Source organism: Neophocaena asiaeorientalis, unplaced genomic scaffold (genome assembly GCF_003031525.2).
Source record: "Neophocaena asiaeorientalis asiaeorientalis breed wild unplaced genomic scaffold, Neophocaena_asiaeorientalis_V1.1 scaffold110, whole genome shotgun sequence".
Lineage (NCBI taxonomy): Eukaryota > Metazoa > Chordata > Mammalia > Artiodactyla > Phocoenidae > Neophocaena > Neophocaena asiaeorientalis.
In genome coordinates, this window is record NW_020175053.1 from 6576791 (window position 1) to 6601007 (window position 24217).

Here is a 24217-nt window from a genome sequence, read left to right on the forward strand (position 1 = left end):
ACCCGTGGCCCATTTCTAGACAGAGTCACTGTTTTCCCCTTGGTAATGCCTTTCCAACCTCACTTATTTGTCCTCACAGAAATCCTAGCTACTCTGAGAGGCCATTCTGGCCTGGTGAAGGGCCTGACTTGGGACCCTGTTGGTAAATACATTGCCTCTCAAGCCGACGACCGCAGCCTGAAGGTGTGGAGGACGCTGGACTGGCAGTTAGAGACCAGCATCACCAAGCCTTTCGATGAGGTAAGAGGCCTGGCAGGTCCCCCACCCCCGCCCCCTGCCTCCCACACGGAGCAGGGGCTGCCTGGGGTCCAGACGTGGTCGGGGAGCCCAGAGTCAGGTGATGAAAATCGTTCACTTCTCAGAAGCTATTAAACATCCACCTTTGTAGTGAAAAGGCTTGTAGGTGTTAAAGCTGAAGAGTTTACAGCACGCTGCCCCTTGGGGTGTGGGGGACGTAGAGGGTGGAGGAGGCTCTTGTGTCTTCCTGAGGGCGCTGGGCCGTGTTTGCTGACCTTCGCTCTGCAGGCCAGCCGGCTCCTGTGGAAGGCGTTAACAGTCCAGTTTGCAAAACATCTGGAGCTTGGACTGCACTGGCTTGTGTAGTATTTTACCATCTCTTCCCTCATTTGAGTTCTGATTTCATGTGGGACCAGACCTCAAGGTCGCCACTATTCAGTGGACATTTCTTGAGTGCCTCCTGTGTGTACGACTGTCCTGAGTACAGGAAATGAATGTGGATTGAGATGGAGTTATCCAGAGTGGGCAGAAATGGCTGGGGGTAGGTGGTGGTCACGTCAGAGAGGGCTTCTTGGAGGAAGGGACTTGAGTACGAAGTTTTGCAGGAAGAATAGACACCTGCCCACTGGTCAGGGCTGGCTGTGGAGAAAAGTGGGTATCACATGTTCAGCTGTCCCCCAACCCACAGAAGTTCCTGAACTGGATCCATGAGCCTGGTCCTTACCTCACTTAGTTCTGCCCTCCTTGGCAGCCACCTAGTGTGAGAGGACATGGGCTGCAGGCCTTGTGGAAAGCCACTGGGCTCCTGGGGCGGCTGCGGGGGGTGGGGGGCGCGGGCAGGACAGGAATGTTTGGAATCCTGCAGGAGCTGGCAGCACTCTTCAGCCTCTGGGGGGGCTGTCCTACCTTGGCTTGGACCTGGCTGGCAGTGGAGGCAGGTGTGTCCCCATGCTGCGCTCGGGCCCTGCCCTGTCCTGCCTTCCCCAAGGGCTGCGCAGCCTGGATCTTAACCCCTAAGCCTTTCCGACTGCCCTGGACTGACCTTGACCTTCAGGGGCTGGCTTTTAGCCAATGTCATCTCACTTTGCAGGAGGCATGGTGTGAAGAGGTGCCCTGCCTCTGCCTGGGTCAGGGGAACAGTGCCTTTCTCTTGTGCCATTTATGGTTTCTATGGACTTTACAAACCTCTTCTCCTTGGCTGGTGGCGTCACCAGGCTTTGGGCGAGGAGACAGGATCCAGAGAGCAGGTGGGGCCTGGTGGTCACTGTCTGCAGTGCAGAGAGAGGCTTGTGACCAGGCTTCCGAGGGTCAGCAGTGCTCTTTCTCTGCAGCAACACGTGGTCTGCAAACCTCCTGTGGGGTTCCCCAGTGCTGGGTAGGAGAAGGGGTCTGTGGTCAGATAGATTTGGCCCAGATAGGGTTGACAGTGGAAAGAGGTGGCCATCCAGCCGTCCCCTCAGCCTGTGCCACCGTGCAGTGGGGGAGGATAGAATGGCGCCCCTACCGGTCTCCTGACGGCCCCGCTGTCAGCTCACCCGGAGAGACTGGACTCAAGCTGGCCGTGTAGCCAGCAGCTTGGGCGTGCTCCACCATCGTGCATTTGTACATCAGAGCTCAGTTTGATTCCTGGGGCCAATTTTGGTCACAGAGTTGGCCTTGGGCTCCTTTCAAGCACAGACGTTTCTCGCAGTGTGGAGGGACGACCCACGTGTTGCGGCTCAGCTGGTCCCCTGACGGGCACTACCTGGTGTCTGCCCACGCCATGAACAACTCCGGCCCCACCGCCCAGATCATTGAACGGGAGGGCTGGAAGACCAACATGGACTTTGTCGGGCACCGGAAAGCTGTGACTGTCGTGGTGAGTCCACTTGGCCTCAGGTTGGCCGGCCATCAGCGCCGCCCTAAGTGGCACCCTCAGAACCTGGGCAGTGCCGTGCTCCCCCATCCTGGGTCATGTGTTGGACTGAGATGGTGGCCTCTGAGATTCAGCACACGTTGTTAGTTTCTTGTTTCATTTTAAATACTTAATGTTTCAATATTTTAAACTAGTTATACAAAATAGAATACATACCCATGTGCTTTATTGGCAAATGGATGTGATGAATATGAAGTTAATATTTTATTTAACGTGATGAATGTCACCAGAACCAGACTTTGATTAGGACACGTGTCATCCTCGGCACAAGGCCTGCTGGGTAGCTGTGAAAGCGCAATGACGCGTGCCGGTGCCCGGGGCTGGGGGACGCCTGCTGGGCTGGGATCCTGGTATGTCTCATATTTGGCATAGGGTGCGTGCTTAATGCTTGATGAATTACTAATTAACCCTTGTTACTTGGTTTTAGAAATTCAACCCAAAAATCTTCAAGAAGAAGCAGAAGAACGGGAGCTCTGCAAAGCCCAGTTGCCCATACTGCTGCTGTGCTGTCGGCAGCAAGGACCGCTCGCTCTCTGTCTGGGTGAGCCCTACCGTGAGCTCGCTGCTCTGTGGGGAGGGGGTGCCTGAAAGAGGAGAGACCCCCCGACTTCTGGTGGTGCTCAGTGAGTGTTTCTGCCCTGAACCTGGGCCTGGCCAGGAGAGGCCACCCTGCCACCCAGCCAGAGCAGCTCTTGTGTCCAGTCCCAGATCATACCTTCAGTAGTCAGGGCCACAGTTGGCATATTGTGTTGGGTTTCCTTTAAAAGAACTTTGTGTAGATATAGAACCTCCATAGTGGATCTACCCGAAGTACACAGCTCAGTGCATCTGTCGTCAGACATGTTTACTTCCGTGTAACTATTGCCCCAGAACGCTCCCTGCCCCTTCCCTGTCAGGACCCTGCCCGCAGCGCCCCCTCAGCCAGGGCAGCAGCACTAAGGATGTCTGTCACATGGATGAGCTTTGCCTGTTTCTGGACTTTATATGAATGGAGTCGTGCAGTGTTTACTTTTTTGCATCTTGTGTTCTTTTCACTTGGCGTAAAGTGGTTGAGCTTTGTGTGTGTTGCGTTAACAATAGTTTATTCCTTATCATTGATTTCCCCATAAGCAGTGTGGATTTGAAGTTGTAGATTTGGAGGTTATCCTCTGGCTGCATTTAGGACAGTTGCTTCTCACAGAGCAATCCTATGACCCCATTTCAGACCCTGGACCTCGTGCGTCCTAGGCGGTTCAGGCGCATTCTTCTGGGCTCGCCTGGGCCTGGGCTCCATCCCTGGTACTTTGACCAAAACACCACTGACAGGTCAGGTGTTGACAGAGGTCCCAGGTTTCTGGGGGGTCTGTAGGCATGTCTGTGGAAGGAAGGCCAGGCTGGTTCTCTTTGGGGAGTAGAACTAGGATGGGGCAAGGTTCTCATGGGTTCCAGGTGCTCAGATTCCAGTCCCAACCTCAGGACTAGGGCTGTCTTAGCGCCTCCTGCCCTCAAGGCGTGTTCCCACCCCAGCCCGCCACCCAGGGGCCCAGGACCAGTGGGCAGGACAGGCAGGCCCTGTGTGTGAGAGCTATGCCTGCTGCTGCTGTGGGAGTGTGGACATGTGCTCAGCCACGTGAGGGGACCAGATGACCCACATGCACATGGGGAAGGCAGCGGGTACGGTCCCCAGACACAGGTTTTCACAGGATGTTGATGACACACTCATTCTGCATTAAATGAAAAAGCAGGCAACCGTGTGCCTTACTTTAAAGAATAAAATATTTGTCCAAGACGGAAGAGAGGAAGAATGTTAATAGTGGCTGCCCTGGGGCCTGGGTCAGGGCAGCATGAACCTGTGTGGTGCGTGGCACTGATCACATGGAGCCTTGGATATGTGTATGCACCTGAACGTGAGCCTTGAGAAGGGGTGCTAGGTTCTCTCTGAGGCTGTTTTCCTGTCCTGGGACCTGCCTTTCCTGCTGCATTCCCTGCCCAGGCCTTGGCATCGCATCCCTGTTCAGTAGGCCTTCTAGAACCCCCTCCTCCATTGCTGGTCTTGTGTGTATACAGCTGTCTGCCCTGCCAGGCCCGAAGAGGCAGACCCCATGCTGGCACACGTGTCTTTGGCGGGCGTGGGTTCCAGAGTCTCGGTGGTGGCTGTCTGAGTAGAGCTGAAGACACCCTACGTGTCAGCACAGCTCAGACCAAGCCTTCTGGGTCTGGTGGCGGCAGCTGAGCAGAGTGGACACAGAGGGCCTCATTCATTCACTAACCTTTGCCGCCCTTTCCTTCCAGCTCACGTGTCTAAAACGGCCTTTGGTTGTCATCCATGAGCTGTTTGACAAATCCATCATGGACATTTCCTGGTAAGATGGATTCTCGATTCGAGGCTTGGTCTAGGAAAGGAGGAGCCACATGTTGGAGCTCAAGGCCTCCTGGGTGTGATTAGGGTTGGGCAGCCAGGATCCCAGGTGTCGCAGCCAGGACAGACTCCAGGGTGCTGTGCTCCTGGCCCTACTGGAAACCCCTGCTCAGACAGACTGGTGTTCGTCTGGGAAGGAGAGTGCATGATCCTGGTTGCACTTGGCTCTGTCGCTGCCTGAATCAGAGTAGTGCGGCTGTGGAAGCCGCTTGTTTAATGCTTCTCAGCGACCTCATTTAAATGTGCACTCCCTCGCAGTTGTTTTTTAATGGTTTCAAAAATGAGCTAAATGAACATGAAACTCTTACAAAGCACAGGGTGAGAGATACTCTGTACTTGTGCTGAGAACTAAAGGGCCCAGAGCTCTGTAGAATGGGAATGTCGCCCCGACCTCCGCCTCCCCATGAGCGCGTGGGGGCCTCTCCCGAGACTCTGCCCCCACCCCGGGCCACTCCGTGGCGGGCGAGCACCACAGGGCTTGCGCCTGGCTGCTGATGGCCATCTTTTCCAGGACTCTGAACGGGCTGGGCATCCTGGTGTGCTCCATGGACGGCTCTGTGGCGTTCCTGGATTTCTCCCAGGACGAGCTCGGAGACCCCCTGAGCGAGGAAGAGAAGGTAGGAGCACGGCCATGGCGGCTCTGAGGGACCTCCTCCTGTGACCTACACAGACACATTGTTTCCTGAAGCATTCCTGGTCCTTTGCCTCTTGTATATTACAATCCTCGTCTTCTCTACAAGAGAGATTTAATTAAAAATGAACCTCTATTCATGTCAGAAATCCATTCTATTGGGTTGGCCAAAAAATTCCTTTGGGTTTTTCCATAACATCTTGCGGAAAATAGAATTGAGTAAACCCGGGCATCTCCTCTTGAGCTGATAGCCACCCTGGGAGGTGTTCACGCTGGGAGAGTGGGAGTGGCTGCCAGGGCTGCTCACGTCCCTTCTCCATTGTCCTTCGCTAACGTACTGGCCTCGGGTCAGCAGTTAAAACAATGTTAGCAGTCCTTTCCTAGCACTTACTGTGTGCCAGAACCAGGGCCACGTTTCTTCACTTAAATTACACAAAACCCCTCCAGGCAGGACTGGTCCTATTTCACTGAGGAGAATAGCATGTGACCCTGAGGTCTGAGAGTGGAAGCATGAGCCCATCCGCAGCCTTGGGGCCAGGCCTCCTCTCCGCCATGCTCTGCCCAGGACAGCGTGGCCAGTGCTCATCCTCAGGGACTTGGTGACAGGCACTACTTTCCCTGCCTCAGACTAGGAGCCTGCCTTCCCGCAAGTGGGCCCACACCAGTATGTGGGGGCAAGAGGCTCCGAGAGCCCAGGGCAGGCGGCAGCTCTCCCCTCAGGGTGCCATTGCTGCTGGGAGACCCCTCTTAGGCTTCTGTGGGGACCCCCACTACAATGTTACCCCTTGGGCTTCAGAGTCGGCCTCGCTCACCACAGTGGACTGGCCTGGCACCCACGGTCACTTGTCAGTGGGGGGACAAGTGTGTCCGCAGCCCCAGCTCTTCCCTCCACCGGTCACTGTCGTCAGGTGACCTCCCCTCTCCTTAGAGAGTCGTAACCTGTCTTGGATGCAGGCAGGGCCCCTGCATTTGAGGAACAGTAGGGCCGAACTCCGAATCCTGCCTTGAGATTCCAGGGGTGCCGGGGAGGGAGTTTTGGCCACAGGCAGGCACTCCAGGTCCTACGGAGTGGGCCCCAAAGCTGCCCGCCCAGTATCCTTCCTGTGAGGCAGGTGTCCTGCTGACCTCTGCTTTGGTCGTTAGCACACCATGTGCAAGTCTGCTCCTCGTCACACTGGCCACTCCAGTGTGCTGGGGCCACCGTCCCTGCCCTCACACAGCCTGGCTTGTGGCACAGGGCTGCCGAGACCAGGGAAGGTGGGGCTGGCCCTACTCGGAAGGGTCAGGACATGTTGGGGGCAATGCGGGCAGAGAAGGGTTCCCCTAGGCCTGCGTGCCAGGCCTTTCCTTGCTCTCAGGGGCTCTGTTAGCGGCCCCATGGCGACCTCCAGCCATGTGGAGCATATGGCTGCAGCTGGAGCAAGGAAAGCAGCTCTGGGTTTCATTGTCTGATTCCCAAGAAGCGTTTGGGGTCCTTGGAGTGATTTAATAGCCTTACATTAGTAATTTGAATGTCGTAATTTCAGTTCAGCAAATGTTTGTTGCTGTTTGTTCTGCACCAGACCTGCTGTAGGTGTTTTCCTGAGGGTTACGCATCTACTTTCATCCCTGAAGGCTGTAAACATCGAGGGAGGGTACAAGGCCTCTCCTAAGTCATCTAAACAGGCAAACAGGGTGGGAGGTTTCAAGAGAGCCAGCGTCCAGGGCTCTGGGGCCCTGCCCAGGGGTCTCTCGCTCTGAGCCGGGGGCCAGCACGCAGCTTGCCCACTGGTGGGCAGTGTCCCGGCCAGTTTGTTGCACTTCCCTCTCTCTGCCTTCTCTAGAGCCGCATCCATCAGTCCACCTACGGCAAGAGTTTGGCCATCATGACCGAGACCCAGCTCTCCACCGCCGTCATCGAGAACCCTGAGATGCTCAAGTACCAGCGGAGGCAGCAGCAGCAGCAGCTGGACCAGAAGGGCTCTGCGGCCAGAGAGACAGGCTCCACTACCTCGGTTGCTGGCGTCGTCAACGGGGAGAGTCTGGAGGACATCAGGAAGGTGAGGGCTGGGCCCAGCGGCACTGAGGACACAGGCACGTGCCCAGGGGCGGCACAAGGCCAGGAGGGCAAGAGGCCATCTAAACAGTGCACAGACATGGGCAGGGAGCTGGGAGCCAGCAGGGGGCCACTCGGCCTTGTTGCCCTTGTCTGCATGTGGCAGCAGCGGGGCCCAGGGCACCTTATCAAAGGCCCCGCCCCAAGGAGATCCAGAGGAGAGCATCCTTTGGGGGAACTTCAAACCTCACCTCTAGCCTTTCTAGGAGATTCGAGATACTGAGAAAAGTGGGTTTCAGGCTCTGCCCTCAAGAGACATCTGTTGACTCCCCCTTCTTCCTCTGGAAGCCCATGTTTCCTTGGGGGGTCGAGGTGGAGATGGGAAGGGAACAGGACAGATGTTGGGAGCTAAAACCCTCTCCTGGAGCTTGTGCAGGGTGTCACACTCCCCAGGTGGTTCAGACACAGTGTGTGACAAACCCTGGGCTTCATTGAAAGAAAGTTTGAAATTGTGGCATAGAGACAGGGGTCTCATCTGTTAGCTCCCTTGTTTAGCCCCATGGCCGCTGGGTGCATGTGGCTGGCCGGGCATGTGCTCACCGCTCCAGGAACCTGGCCAGGTGGGAATTGGAGATAGAAAGGAAGATGTTGGAGCTGGTTCACCTGGGAGCGTCTGTCCTTGATGCCTTACTGTCGAGCACACACCCTGATAAAAACGCTTATTCTTTGATGAGTGCCTTAGTTTAGTTGTATCTGAAAGGCCACAGAGGAGTTAGAATACATTTCATTAGAAGTCTTATTTGTTGGTATTTGGAGATTCAGAAATGTTTCCATTCCTTTATGTTTCTCTACTTTGCCAGAATCTTTTAAAGAAACAAGTTGAGACTCGGACGGCAGATGGTCGGAGGAGAATCACGCCTCTCTGCATAGCACAGCTGGACACCGGGTACTCGTTCACTCACCGAGCTTTCTGTGGCCTTCTCTGGGAGGTCTTCCTCTCTCCTTTCGCCAGGTAGCACTGTCATAACCAGGACTTCACAGGCTCTTGGGCCAGCCTCACCCACAGAGTCTGGAAGTGAGTTGATTCCAGCTTCCCAGCATCCTCAAAGCCTTGCGCTACTGCAGAGCCCTGTGCACACCTGATGGTGGTGCAGGCGGGTGGGGAAGCTGGCCCTGCTTTGTTGAAGATACCAGGGAGAGAAAAGTCAGACTGATTTTTTTTTTTTTCTGTTTCTCTTTCCACTTTTATAGCCTTCTCTTTCTGATTAAGAAAGGAATATGTACACATTGTGGAAAACAGTAAAAGCACAAAGATACGATCACTGTTAACGTTTTGGTGTCCGTATCTCCTGTTTGTTCCTGTATCTTGACCTTGCATCCATTTTAATAACTCTCTGAAGCATTGGTTTGCTGACGGTCCAGGTGCCCCGCCTGTGAACGCACCATGATTTACTTAACCAGCCCCTTAACTGTGGACGTGTAGTTTGTACAGTGTTTTGTGATTGTAAATGAATCTCTGAGCACACCTGTGACTGTTCCCTCAGGACACTTCCCAGAAGTGGACTTGTTGGGTGAGGGGTAGATTTCCCTGATGGAGCAGAGAGGGACAGTGGATTCAGCTGGATTTGTCCTTGTCTTGGCATCTGTCATCAGGCTTGCTTTTGTATTGGTCATTCTCCCCAAAGTGAGGTATGTTGATTCAAAGGATGGTAAGGCCCCATGTGAGAGGAATAGGCCGAACATCAAGATGACTCACTCGTTTCAGCCTGTCTACTCAGGGCACCACACACAGTAGTCCTCTGCATTTCCCACCAGTTCCTCCATGAGCTGTTCCAAATCTTCCCTGAAGTCTGCAGAGACCTTCAGTCACGTGATGTGCTGATGGCCTCCTCATGTCAGGTGTGCAAGTGCCGAGGACCTGGAGGGAAGTGACCTGACCAGGTAGAGCCAAAACCGACTTCCAGACTCCTCCCATAGAGTGGTTTTCCCTTGATCAAACCTTTTTCCCATTATGAACCTATGCAGAGAATGCCACCTGCCCACCTTTATTAGGACCACGTGAAACCAAGTATGTGACAGTGCTTGAACATTTCAGAGCTTATGAGAATGAGGCTTGTAGAGGTGGTAGAAGTGGTGGTGGCACTTTTGTTCTGTGGATCCTTCCAGGTCTCACCTGGTGAGGAGGCAGAGGTGGTAGATGACTTCCTGCCTGGCCTTGAGCCAGCTTTCTGCCATTGGGCACATATTTCTGGCACTAGAACTTGATTCTTTTTTTCCTCTTGATTCCCATGTCAAAACAAGTAGCAATGGAAGAGGTAATTATTAGCTTATCTAATCAAGAAAGAAAAGAGAAGTTGCACATATTTAAAATAGACATAAATGGGAAATAATCAAAGATGAAGAATAAATCAAAAGGGTGAAAGACATCTTTGCTGAGCTCTGCAAATAAATTTGAAAGTGAATTATTTGGGGGAAAACAAAAATTACCAAAATTGAAGAAAATCTGTACAGATGAACTATTATAGAAGAAATAGAGGACACTGTCAAACAGTTAACCTATCAAAGGCCACCAGAGTAAGACGGCTTGACAGGAAAATTCTAACAAACTTTTAAAGAACAGCTCATTCTAATACTATTGAAAATATTCTAGTGCTTTGAAAAGGAAAGAAAGCTTGTAAAATCTTTTTTTTTAATGAACACAATATTGAAATTTCATAATCAAAATGTGACAAAGATATAATAAATTTCTGATCAATCTTATTTCCAAATGTCAATGCAAAATCCTAAATAAAATCATAACAAACAGAATGTTACATGTGTTAAAATGCTAATACACTATAAACAAGTAAAATTTATTTCAGGAAAGCGAGATGCTTCAAATGATTTGGGGAAACTTAATTTACTCCTACATGTCAGTAGATCAAAATAAATAAATTATATGATCATCTCTGTAGGTGCTTAAGAGGCATTTTTATTAAACCCAACATCATTGTTATTTAAAACTCAGTTGAATGGGAACAGATAGATGTTTGTTAAACTTGTTAAACTATCTTATTTCAAATTAAATTTAAGAATTGAACACATGTCTACACCTGTGACTGTAATTTAACATTGTTCTAGAGATCCCAGCTCCTATGGTTAGTTAAGAGAAAGAAGAAATTAGAAAGGAGGTGGTAAATGTGTCATTAGTCAAAGATGGTATAATCTGCAAGAGAATCAACTGGAAAAACCACCATAGACAGTAAAAGAAGACAGTGAGATGAGTGGGTGCAACATAGCAAGGTCAATTAGCACCAGTTACCTTTAGAAGATGCAAAGGAAGAAATCACTTTCACAACTGTAGTACCTAGAATGTAACAAGAAATGGAGATCTTTATGAAGAAAAAATTTTAAACTCTACTGAGATACCTAAAAGAAAATTCACAGAAATGCATACCATTTATTAGATAGGATGTCTCAGTATCATAAAGATGACAAATCTCCCTCAGCCTATAAATGTAACATGAGCCAATACAAATAACCATAGAAGTTTTCAGCATCAGACAACTGATTCTGAAGTTCTGTGAAAAAGTACATAGGAGTAGCTAATATATTTCTGGAAAAGATTAATCAGGAAAGACTAGCCCCACTAGAAATTAAATCTTATAACCTATAATAATTAAAATAGTGAGGTACTGACACATGAATAGAACAGTGGAATACAATAGAAAACTCAGAAATAGACTCAAATATTTATGAGAACTTTAAAGGTAATATTTTGCATCTGTGATGAATCATTACCTAATTCAATAAATGACGTGAGGAAGTGATATTCTCTAGAAACAAAATTGAAGCCCTACAAGAATATGCAATGGAGAAAAGACAGTTTCTTCAGCAAGTGGTGTTGAGAAAGCTACACAGCCGCATGTAAATCAATGAAATTAGAACACTGCCTCACACCATATACAAAAATAACTCAAAATGGCTTAAAGACTTAAATATAAAACATGACACCATAAACTCCTAGAAGAGAACATAGGCAAAAATTCTCTGAGATAAATCGTACCAATGTTTTCTTCAGTCAGCCTCCCAAGGCAATAGAAATAAACACAAGGGCTTCCCTGGTGGTGCAGTGGTTAAGAATCTGCCTGCCAATGCAAGGGACACGGGTTTGAGCCCTGGCCCGGGAAGATCCCACATGCCGCAGAGCAACTAAACCCATGTGCCACAACTACTGAGCCTGAGCTCTAGAGCCTGCAAGCGACAACTACTGAGCCCATGTGCCACAACTACTGAAGCCTGCGCACCTAGAACCCGTGCTCCGCAACAAGAGAAGCCCATGCACCACAACGAAGAGCAACCCCCACTCACTGCAACTAGAGAAAGCCCGCACACAGCAACGAAGACTCAACACAGCCAAAAATAAAAAATAAATTTATTTTTAAAAAGAAATAAAAACAAAAATAGATAAACGGAACCTAATCAAACTTACAAGCTTTTGTACAGCAAAGGAAATCAGGAACGAAATGAAAAGACAGCCTACAAACTGGGAGAAAATACTTGCAAATGATGTGACCGACAAGGGCTTAATTTCAAAAATACAGAAACAGCTTATACAACTCAGTAATAAAAAAAACAACCCAATCGTGGGCTTCCCTGGTGGCGCAGTGGTTGAGAGTCCACCTGCTGATGCAGGGGACATGGGTTCGTGCCCCGGTCCGGGCAGATCCCACATGCCACAGGGCGGCTGGGCCTGTGAGCCATGGCCGCTGGGCCTGTGCGTCCGGAGCCTGTGCTCTGCAACGGGAGAGGCCACAACAACAACAACAAAAAGAAAAAAACCCAATCGAAAAATGGGCAGAAGACCTAAACAGACATTTCTCCAAAGAAAACATACAGATGGCCAACAGAGACATGAAAGGATGCTCAACACCACTAATTATTAGAGAAATGCAAATCAAAACTACAGTGAAGAACCACCTCGCACTGGTCAGGATGGCCATGATTAAAAAGTCTACAAGTAACAAATGCTGGAAAGGGAGAAAAGTGAACCCTCCTACATTGCTGATGGGAATGTAAATTGGTGCAGCCACTATGGAGAATAGTATGGAGGTTCTTCAAAAAACTAAAGTAGAGTTGCCATGTGATCCACCAGTCCCACTCCTGGGCATATATCTGGAGAAAGCAATAATTCAAAAAGATACATACACCCCAATGTTCATAGCACACTATTCACAATAGCTGAGACACGGAAACAACCTAAATGTCCATTGACAGATGAATGGATAATGAGGATGTGGTTTATATACAATGGAATATTACTCAGCCATACAAAAGAATGAAATAATGTCATTTGCAGGTACACAGATGGACCTAGCGATGGTCGTACTAAGTAAAGTAAGTCAGAAAGAGAAAGACAAATACCATATGATATCACTTACATGTGGAATCTAAAATATGACACAAATGAACCTATCTACAAAACAGAAATAGATGCACAGAAATAGAGAGCGGACTTGTGGTTGCCAGCGGGGAGGTGGTGGGGGAGGGATGGATTGGGAGTTTGGGATTAGCAGATGCAAACTATTATATATAGGATGGATAAACAACAAGGTCCTACTGTGTAGCACAGGGAACTGTATTCAGAATCCTATGATAAACCGTAATGGAAGAGAATTGTGTGTGTGTGTGTGTGTGTGTGTGTGTGTGTGTGTAACTGAATCACCTTGCTGTACAGCAGAAATTAACACAACATTGTAAGTCAACTATACTTCAATAAAATAAATTTAAAAAAACATTTGGAGCCCTATCTCGCATTAAAATTTTGCACAGCTCAGAAATTTTTGCAGAGAACATTCTGAACATCTCAGAGATTTTTTTTAATGTTTAACTTTTTTATTATTTAAAATTTTAGAATATTCCATAGAAGAATACTTTCATAATCTCAGAGGTAAAAAAAGTCTTCAAAACACAGCATCCTGGAGAAAATATTTCCTGTCCATATAGGAATTTTTGAATATGTAAATAGGTCTTACAATCAATAATAAAGACCAATAACCAAATAGAACCATGGATGACAGATATGAACAAACAGCTCCCAAAAAAGGGAAATCAGATGTTTCTAGATGAAAAAATTTCAACCTTGCATCAAAATAATGGCAAATTAAAATTGTAGTAAGATACTATTTTTCATCTCTCAGATTATCAGGTATCAAGAAGTTGGTAAAGGGCTTCCCTGGTGGCGCAGTGATTGAGAGTCCTCCTGCTGATGCAGGGGACACGGGTTCGTGCCCCGGTCCGGGAAGATCCCACATGCCGCGGAGCAGCTAGGGGAGAGGCCACAAAAGTGGGGGGCCTGCGTTCCGCAAAAAAAAAAAAAAAAAAAAAGTTGATAAAACCGTTGATGAGGGTTTGGGGAAATAGGTACCCACGCACGGCTTGTGAGGTGAACCTCAAAGCAGGACCCTTGAGAACTATTTATCCAAAATCATCGATGAACATTCCATTTGCTGCTGCAGTTCCTTCTAGGAATTTATCCCACGTAACGTATGAAACAAGTGGGATGACAGTTACAACAGCAGGCGTCTCTGTGTGTGCCCCGTGTCATGCGATACAGGAAGTACGTTAGTCCAGACAGCAGCCTCGTGGGGAGGGTCCTGTCATCTCTTTTGCAGACATGGTGGCTGAGGTGCCCAAGGCCTCAGAGCCTGTGCATGGCTGAGCCATGATACCCAGGGCCCTCAGCCGGCACACTGCAGTGTTTGTTACAGAAACACCGGGAAACCGTCCAGCTGTTCCTCACGAGAGGCTGGTTGGGTGAACCATGGCACGTCCACGCTGCCCATAATGAAAGGGAGGCCCACTCTGTGCACTGTGTTTCCCCAGCCCCAAGACACTTTTGCACGTGGTAACACCTCTTGAGATCAGAGTGCATCTTATCAGTGACACCTGACAGTTATAATCAGTCACAGTTTTTTTCTTTCTTAGTGGTATATAAAGTACCAGTTCATCTTAGATCTAATTAAATATCGTGTATGGAGTGATTTTAATTTCCTTTTTACTTTTCTGTAACTTGCATAGAAATTCTGCCATGAAAATACATCGCCATTGGACCCAGAAAAAAATTTGCTTAGGATGTGTAAGTACTCAACATGGTGCTCAGCGTCCAAGGCTGACTTTTCTCCTTCTCGACAACAGGGACTTCTCCACGGCCTTCTTCAACAGCATCCCGCTCTCGGGTTCCCTGGCAGGCACCATGCTCACCTCTCACAGCAGCCCGCAGCTGCTGCCGCTGGACTCCAACACCCCCGTCCCCTTCGGCACCTCGAAGCCTTCCACAGAGCCTGTGGCGGCGACCAGCACCAGGCCTGCGGGTGATTCTGTCAGTAAGGACAGGTGAGTAGGTGCCAAGCTTGGTCCTGTACCTGGGCAAGTGTGGTTTGGACAGTTCCAGGGACACTTCGTGGCCTCTTCAGTAAAGAAAAGAGGCAGGTGCTTGGTTTCAGATGAGGGCCTGCTCAGAAGGGAGCCTTGATCAGGAGAGTCTGATGATTAGGGCCCTGAGGACTTCATGTCCTGCGGGAAGATGCAGTCCCAGGATGGGAATACTAAGGGTGGCAACTGGCCCGTGACACGTCACCTGTCACGGGGCCAGCCCACCTTCGGCCGGCCTGCTCATGTGCCATGGCACAGACTCCCCTTACACTCAGAATACATTTGCTCGGGGAGCCCATTGTCTTCACTGGCCATCACCTGGAAACCAAACTAGAAGTCTGAAAGGACCAGAGGAGCATGACTAAGAGCCAGGAGCCATTTGCCCAGCGCCTGCTCTGAGTGACAAGCTGTGCCAGGCCCGACGTCTGCAGGGGTTGATTGGTGGGTCCTCATCTCCGGGGAGGATCTAGGCTGGTAGGGGAAGAGGTAGCCACAGGGGTGCAGGGCTGATCCTCTGAGGGCCTTGGCAGGCAGGTCTCAGGAAGGCTTCTCAATTAGGCTGAGCCAGGGGACGGGGCTGGGGAGTAGGGGCAACAGCGAGAGCAGAGGCCTGGAGCCTGAAGAGTGGTGGGCGAGGGGAGGAAGGCTGGCTTCTCCCTGGAGTGGACACACAGGCGCTGGGACTTGCACCTTAGGAAACGACCAACAGTGGGGCCCAAGTTTAGCTGCTGCACTGGCACACAACTGACACTGTCAACGTGACCCTCCATCACCAGGGACAGGGCCGCGCATTATCACAGCTCCTGTCTCTGGTGTCATGGCTGTGGAGGCATGCGCCAGGCTTCGAGTGTCCCCTCTCCCTTGAGGGAAGAGAAGGGTATGGAGCAGCAAGACCAGTCAGGAAGCAGAGCATTGGGAGGAGGGGTGTCTGGGGAAGGACAGAATGCCAGGTTTGCAAAATGTTCAGCAGTTGGCCATGCAGGTCCCAGGAGAGGAGGGGAGGGTCATACAGGTGCCTGCGGGCATCTGGCCTGGGGTCCAGCGGCGGGGAGGGCAGTTAGCCCGGGTGTGGGCAGAGGAGGCCCCATGACTTTGACCTAGCGTGTGGGATGTGCTGGGACAACGGAGCTGGCAAGCTCCAGCCTGAGCTCCCTTTCCTCTGTGGAGTCAGAGACACAGGGAGCACTTGGAGGAGAGCATAAAGGGTGTGTGATTGTCCCTGTGAGACCGTGGTCAGAGCTGGTGGTCAGAGCAGGTTGGGTGGAGCTGCTGTATTCAGGTTGTGGAGACGGAGCTCTATGGTGAGGAAAAGGGGGTTGTAGGAACCGCTGTTGAGGCCTCGTGCTACCCCCAGAAGCTCTGAGAACACTAAAGTGGTACGGGTGTGAGAGCATTTGCTCACAGTCTTCTCAGAAAGCCAAACTCCCAGAACTTTAATATGTGAAGGTATTAAAGAAAGTTGGCAATAGTCGATTACATCTTGAAATTATTTATGGAAGTTTGATATTTGTGCCCCATTCACTTGGCTCCAAGCCCCACAAATCCCGGACTCCCGGATCCTCAGTGGGTTGTGCTGATGTGGCCTTCCGTCTCCACCCCACCCCCAGCGTGAATGCGGCCTCTGCTCCCGCTGCACCGTCCCCCTCCATCCTCACAACCCCGTCCAAGATCGAACCTATGAAAGCGTTCGACTCCCGATTCACGGAGCGCTCCAAAGCCACGCCGGGGGCTCCTGCCTTGGCCGGTTTGACCCCGACAGCTATGGAAAGGTAGGTGGTGGCTGTATGGGGCCCCAGAGATGGGGAGGGTACAGACTTGGGCCAGCCATGCCATGTCCGCCTTCCTGTGAGGGTGCAGACTCCTGTCCCTCTGTATTCAGGAGCCACCACTCTGAGGAGAAAGGTGTGGCTGCTTCACGGAGCCATGGGGTGGGCGTGGGGGACCAAAGGGCAGAGGCACGAGGGCTGGTGGGTGCAGAGGCTGTGCTGAGATGGTCAGAGGGTGGAAGGCTCTGGTCCTGGCCTCTGCTCAGACTCTGACCAGGAGGTAGGGAGCTGAAATTAAAGTGATGGAGGGGAGGCCTCTGTGAGGTCCAACGGGCTTCTGAGCCCCTGCAGCATGTCCTCTGCACCTTCCTGAGTACAGGCAGCAGTCATGGGGGCGGGGGGGCAGGAGTCCTCCTGAGGAGCCACACTGAGTGTTTCAGCCTCTGCTATTGACACAGAGCTTCTCTGCCTCCTGGGAGGGCCTCCTGCCGAGCCTGCTGTGGCACGGAGCTCACTGCCTGGTCCAGCAAGTCGAAGGCTGGGAGAGTCTGAGGGGGGGCCGGGCCACCTTCCTCCACACAGACCAGGGCCTTGAGTGCCAACCTGGAGCTGTGACCCACTGCAAGGTGATTGGGCTCAGCATTACCATTAGCCACATCAGGGATGTGGGCCAGAGCCTCTCGCAGGAACCGCATGGCCAGAAGGTGCCCAGTGGAGGGAGCATCTGGGACGAGACCTGTCCTTGCCGTGGACGGTGTCTTCGAGCTAAAGCCACACTGTACTGTCCCCGGGGCTTCACCCATGTTCTCGAAACTGCTTGTCTGAGTGGGATTCGTCCTTGGAGAATAGGCCCCAGAAGCCAGCATGGGACAGCTGTCCCTTCAGGTCAGCGGTGACTTTGGCGTGGGGTCTGCAGTGTGGTCACGTCTGTTTTATACAGGTGTTTCATGTGATCTTTTTACCCAGCAATTTTTCTGCCCAGCAATATAGAGGATCTGAAACCTCCTTGCTGCTAAACATTCTGAAATGCTGGATGAAACGTAACATGTCCCTAAAGTATGTGACTAGTTCACAAGAAAGTAAGTGAAGTCCCTAGGAGCCAAAATCTAAGAGTGAACAAAACAACCAGAGCCGTGGGTGTTAGGCCAGGAGGTTACTGGCCTGGTGAATAAGGACCTTGAGTTTTAATGGCCACACAGATTTGAGACAGGGCCTTAGGGCTGAACCACGTAGGGATTGGAACCTAAGACACTAGCATGAAGTCAAGCTGCTTAAGAAAGTGTACCTCCAGTGAGAGGGGGACTAGAAGAAACCTGACTGACAGCATAGGAACATGGCCAGAGCCTGAATGTTTCAGCCTGCCCTCTGAGTTAGGAAAACAGTCTTCCCCTGAGGCTGTCACCACAGGCCTGCCCTCAAGTGGATTGGAGGTCACTTTAACACTACCTCTGTCATCTGGAAATCACCAAGCCAAGAACTGGACACAAAAGAAGATTCTAGTCTAACTGACACCCCAGAGGCACTTGGCAAAGCAAATATAAATCCATCCTGACCCCAGGGGGTACTGTGTTCCCACTAAAGAAACACTGCCTGAGATGACTCAGAATCCAAAGGAACAAAGCCCGTGAAGAAACCCTGATCATCCACGCGTGTCAGGAGCAGAAGGTGTAGACCTCTGTACCTCTGATGGTAGATTGTCAGATGGTGGCTGTAAAATAAACATGCGTAAGATGGTCAAAGACAAGAAAGATAAAGAAAACGTGAGGAAAGATTCGTATACTATCCCATGTATAAAAATTAACTCAAAATGGATTGAAGAACTAAATGTAAGAGTTAAACTGTAAAACTCTTAGAAGAAAACATAGATGTGACCTTGGATTAGAAAACTGTTTCTTAGATGTGACACCTAAAACACAAGCAACTAAAGAAAAAATAGAAAAATTGGTCATGATCAAAACTTAAAACTTTTGTGCTTCAAAGAGCACTGTCAGCAGAATGGAAGGACAACCTACTAAATGGGAGAAAATATTTGCAAATCACATCTGAGTGAAGAGCTCTTATAGCTCAACAGTAAAAAGAGTAATAACCCAGTTTTTAAATGGACAAAGGATTTAAATAGACATTTCTCCAAAGAAGATACACAAACAACCATAAGCACATAAAAAGACATTCAACATCATTAGTCGTCAGAGAAATGCAAACCAAAACTACAGTGAACTACCACTTTGCACCCACTAGGATCCATGATCAGAAAGTCAGATAATAAGAAGTGTTAGTGAGGATGGGGAGAAATCAGGACCCTCGTAGATTCTGGTGGGATTGTAAAATGGTTCAGCTGGTTTAGAGGACAATCTGGCGTTTCCATAAATGGTTAAAATAGAGTTACTGTCTGAGCCAGCAATCCCACACCTAGGTAGATACCGAAGAGAATTGAAAACGTATTCATGTAAAAACTTGTACACAAAAGTTCATATCAGGGGACTTCCCTGGTGGTCCAGTGGTTAAGAATCCACCTTCCAATGCAGGGGACATGGGTTTGATCCCTTGTCGGGCAACTAAGATCCCACATCCTGCAGGGCAACTAAGCCTGAGTGCCGCAATTAGAGAGCCCATTTGCCGCAAATACTGAGCCTGCACACCACAACTAGAGAGAAGCCTGCATGCTGCAATGAAAGATCCACATGCCACAATGAAGACCCAATACAGCCAAAAAAAAAGTTCATATCCGTATTATTCATAATAGCAAAAAAGTGGAAATATCCCAAATGTCCGTCAATTGATGAATGGATTTTTAAAATGTGGTACATCCATACAATATATCAATAATATTATTTGGCAATAAAAAGGAATGGAATGCTTATACATGCCACAACAGGGGAAAATCCTTGACAACGTTATGCTAAGTGAAAGAAGCCAGTCACAAAGGACCACATGTTATATGATTCCATTTATATTTAATTCCGGAATAGGCAAATCTATGGAGACAGAAAGTAGATTAGTGGTTGCCAGGGCAGGATGGGGTGAGTGCTGATGGATACAAAGTTTCTTTTGGGGATTATGAAAGTGCTCAAGGCTTAGCGGTGATGATTGATGGCCTTATGAATATACTAAAAACTACTCAATTCTATACTTTAAAATGGTGATTTTTATAGTATGTGAATTATAGCTGAGTAAGAAATAATACACCATCAAAAAGACCAGATAGATTTGGAAATGAACCCAAAAATACTTTTGGAAAAGAAAAATAATAATCATTGCAATTGAAGAGTCAGCGGAGGGAATTCCCTGGCGGTCCAGTGGTTAGGACTCAGTACTTTAACTGCCAGAGGCCCAGGTTTCAATACCTGGTCGGGGAACTAAGATCCTGCAAGCCACGTGTCCAAAAAAAAAAAACCTCAGTGGGCATATTTGACAGCAGAGGAGGCCCAGCTGAGGAGCGCATTTGATCTGAGGAAATGGCCTGGGTGCTGCAGAGGTGAAGAGGTGGAGCCCAAGGAGGAGTGTCTGGAGGGCAGAGGGTAGGGTCTGCGTGCACCTAACAGGAGTTCCCCAAAGAGGGCGGGCTGTGGGGCATTGGTCAAGAGGGAGTGGCCGATGTTTCATAGGCTTAAGCAAGTATTGAAATCTCAGTTTTGGAAATGGAGTGAGCTCTGAATAGCCAGAATAAAACACAATCTCTACCTTAGTGAAACCACAGGGCACCATAGCTAGGAATTCCTTCCGTTCACTGAGGGAAGATGTTCACCTTGTAGGTCTCCATGGCCCTTTTCGTTGTCAGTTCCTAGCTCTCAGGGAGTGCAGACCCTGCTTTGAGAAGTGCAGAGGCTACCCCTTGAATCAGGCTGCTAGAGGGCAAAGTCTTGATGCATGACCTGGGCCCGATGCCACCAGAGATTGTCCCTCAGTAGCTGTGTTACCCACATCTCATAAGGCCTTTCAGCCACACATACAGCTCCAGCAGGAACTATAGAATAAGGGCTCATCAAGTTTGCCATTCTCAGCTTCTCCCTTGAAAAGGCAGTGAATAAATAAAAGAATCAAAAACCCAAAAAAATAAGAAAGTGGCAGTGAGTGAGTATTCACTTAGGGCCAAGCTTCCTGCTTCTGAGGCAGCAGGAGGGTCTGGTATCAGGCACAGTAAGTTCACCTCCTGAACATCCCTCTTGCTTCAGCTGTTTATCCCTCCCTCTGTCCTCCCCGAATACCTGAAAACCACTGATCTTTTTACTGTCTCTACAGTTTTGCCTTTCCTAGAATGTGATATAATTGGAAACATACTGTACCTAGCCTTTTCAAATGGATGTCTTTTACTTAGTAATATCCATTTAAGGTTCTTCCGTGCATTTTCATGATTTGATAGCTTATTTTTTATTATTAACAGATCTTGTCCCATTGTATGGATGCACATAGTTTGTATGTACCACAGTTTAAGCATTCCCCCATTGAAGGACATCACGGTTTCTTCCATTTTTTGGCAATTATATATAGATGATGTATAAAAACTGCTGTCAGTACTCACGTATAGGTTTTTGTGTGAATATATGTTTTCATCTCCACTGGGCAGATACCTAGGAGTGCAATTGCTGGTTGGTATGGTAAGACTAGGTTTAGCTTTGTAAGAAACTGCCAGACTGTCTTCCAAAATGACTGCAGTCCCACCAACAGTGAATGTGTTCATTTGATCCACATCCTTGTTGGCATTTGGTATCATCAATTTTCTGGGTTTTAGCCGTTCTAATAAGTGTTTAGTGGTATCTTGTTTTAATTTTCAATTGCTGAATGACATATGATGCTGAACATCTTTTTATACACTTATCAGCCATCTCATCTTTGGTGAGTGCCTGTTCAGATCTTTGTTCATTTTTTTAAATTGGTTCTTTTTTTTTTTAATTTATTTATTTGTTTTATTTATTTATTTTGGCTGTGTTGGGTCTTCATTGCTGCGCGTGGGCTTTCTCTAATTGCGGCAAGCGGGGGCCACTCTTCATTGCAATGCGCGGGCTTCTCATTGCGGTGGCCTCTCTTAGCTGCAGAGCACGGGCTCCAGGCGCGTGGGCTTCAGCAGTTGCAGCACGTGGGCTCAGTAGTTGTGGCTCACGGGCCTAGCTGCTCCACAGCATGTGGCATCCTCCCGGACCAGGGATCGAACCCGTGTTCCCTGAACTGGCAGGTGGATTCTCAACCACTGTGCCACCAGGGAAGCCCTAATTGGTTATTTCTTACTGCTGAATTTTAAGAATTCTTTGTATATTTTAGATACAAGTCTTTTTTCAGGTAATGTGATTCACAGATATTTTCTCCCAGTCTTTGATTTGGCTTTCCATTCTCTTGACAGTGTCTTTCTCAGAGCAGAAATTTTTAATGTTAATGAAGTCCAACACATTAGATTTTTTTTTTTTCTGTCATGGATCATGCTTTTGGTGTTGTATCAAAAACTCATTGCCAGGGCCTCCCTGGTGGCGCAGTGGTTGAGAGTCCGCCTGCCGATGCAGTGGACACGGGTTCGTGCCACGGTCCGGGAAGATCCCACATGCCGCGGAGTGGCTGGGCCCGTGAGCCATGGCTGCTGAGCCTGCACGTCTGGAGCCTGTGCTCCACAACGGGGGAGGCCACAACAGTAACCCAAGCTCACCTAGACTTCCTACTATGTTTTCTTCTGAGTTCTCATTTTATAGTTTTGCATTTTACACTTAGATCTATGATCCGTTTTGAGTTAATGTTTGTGAAAGGTGTACGGTCTGTGTCTAGATTTAGTATTTGCATGTGGACGTCCATTTGTGCCAGCACCATTTGTTGAAAGATTATTCTATGTCTTTGCCTTTATCAAAGATCAATTGACTACATTTGTTTAGATCTATTTTGGGGTCTTTTCCTTCTCATATAAACTTTAGAATAAGTTTGTTGATACTATAGTATAAGTTCCTGGGATTTTTATTGTGATTCCATTGAATCTCTAGATCAAGTTAGGAAAAGTTGACATCTTAACAATATTGAGTCTTCCTATTCATGAACATAAAATATCTCAGTTTATTTAGATCTTTGATTTCTTTCATCAGAGTATTGTTTCCTTCATAGAATTTATACATATTTTGTTATATTTTTATCAAATTATTGCTCTTTTGGCACCAGTATAAGTGGTATTGTGTTTAGAATTTCAAATACCACTTGTTCATTGCTGGTATATAGAAAAGCAATTGACTTTTGTATGTTAACCTTGTATCTTGCAACCTTGGTGTAATTGCTTATTAGTTACAGATTTTGTTGTTGTTGATTCTTTGGAATTTTCTACAATGTCATCACTGATGTTTTTATTCACTGAACACAGTTTTATTCTTCCTTCCCAATCTTTATACCTTTTATTTCCTTCTCTTGTCATACTGCATTAGCTAAGACTTCCAGTACATTGTTAACAGTAAGGTTTTTTTTGGGTTATTCTTTATCAAGTTAAGTTCTCTATTTCTAGTTTGCTAAGTTTTTATCATTAATAGATGTTTGGTTTTGTCATACGCTTTTTCTGCATCAGTTGATATGGTCATAATGCTCTTCTTTAGTGTTGTTGGATGTGGTGGGTTACATTAATTGATTTTTGAATGTTGAATCAGTATGCCTACCTGGAATAAATCCCATTTGGTCATGGTGTATAATTCGTTTTATACATTGTTGGATTCAATTTGCTAATATTTTGTTGAGGATTTTTGAATCTTTGTTCATGAGAGAGATTGGTCTGTAGTTCTTCTTTCTTGTAATCTGGTTTGGATATTAGGGTAATGCTGGCCTCATAGGAGTTAGGATTTATTTCCTCTACTTCTGTTTTCTGGAACAGATTGTGGAGAATTGGTATAATTTCTTTCTTAAATGTTTGATAGAATTCACCAGTAAAACTGTCTGGGTCTGGTGCTTTCTTTCTTGGAAGATTATTAATTGTTGGTTAATTTCTTTAATAGATACAGGTCTATTCAGATTATTTTTCCTTGTGTGAGTTTTGTGGATTTTTTTTTCAAAGAACTGGTCCATTTTAACTAACTTATCAAATATATGGGTATAAAGTCGTTCATAATATTCCTTTATGATCTTTTAATGTCCATGGATGGGATCAGTAGTGAGGGCCCCCTTTCATTTCTTTCTTTTTTATTGATGTGTATTTGATTTACAATATTGTGTTAGTCTCACACAATATATTTTGTGTAGCAAAATCATTCAGCTATATATTTTTCAGATTATTTTCCATTATAGGTTATTACAAGATATTGAATATGGATCCTTGTGCTATACAGTAAATCCTTGTTGCTTACCTCCCCTTTCATTTCTTTATTTTTATATAAATTGTTTTATTTTATTTTTTGGCTGCATTGGGTCTTTGTTGCTGCACGCGGGCTTTCTCTAGTTGCGGTGAGCGGGGGCTACTCTTTGTTGAGGTGCGCAGGCTTCTCATTGCGGTGGTTTCTCATTGTGGAGCACGGGCTCTAGAGCACAGGCTCAGTAGTTGTGCGCAGGCTTAGTTGCTCCACGGCATGTGGAATCTTCCTGGATCAGGGCTTGAACCTGTGTCCCGGCATTGGCGGATTCTTAACCACTGCACCACGAGGGAAGTCCCTCCCCTTTCATTTCTGATATTAGTAATTTGTGTCTTCTCTCTCCTTTTCTGATTAGCCTCACTATAAGTTTATCAATTTTATTGATCTTTTCAAAGAACTGGCTTTTTATTTCATTGATTTTTCTCTATTTTCCCTTTTCAGTTCCATTGATTTATGCTCTAATTTTTACTATTTACTTTATTCTGCTTGCTTTACATTATTTTGCTTATTCTTGCATTAATATTATT

At 47.8% G+C, this 24217-nt stretch overlaps 1 protein-coding gene across 6 annotated transcripts in view; it reads left to right on the plus strand.

The window, feature by feature from the left end:
• HIRA (histone cell cycle regulator) overlaps positions 1 to 24217 on the plus strand; it is a 74057-nt gene that overhangs the window by 26401 nt on the left and 23439 nt on the right. For all 6 annotated transcript variants that reach the window (XM_024763719.1, XM_024763720.1, XM_024763722.1 and 3 more), the window contains 9 exons: positions 80 to 240; positions 1928 to 2095; positions 2580 to 2693; positions 4424 to 4494; positions 5062 to 5167; positions 7005 to 7220; positions 8077 to 8162; positions 14393 to 14590; positions 16237 to 16398. In XM_024763719.1, coding sequence (XP_024619487.1) covers positions 80 to 240; positions 1928 to 2095; positions 2580 to 2693; positions 4424 to 4494; positions 5062 to 5167; positions 7005 to 7220; positions 8077 to 8162; positions 14393 to 14590; positions 16237 to 16398 — 1282 coding nt within the window. The remainder of the gene's footprint in view (positions 1 to 79; positions 241 to 1927; positions 2096 to 2579; positions 2694 to 4423; positions 4495 to 5061; positions 5168 to 7004; positions 7221 to 8076; positions 8163 to 14392; positions 14591 to 16236; positions 16399 to 24217) is intronic.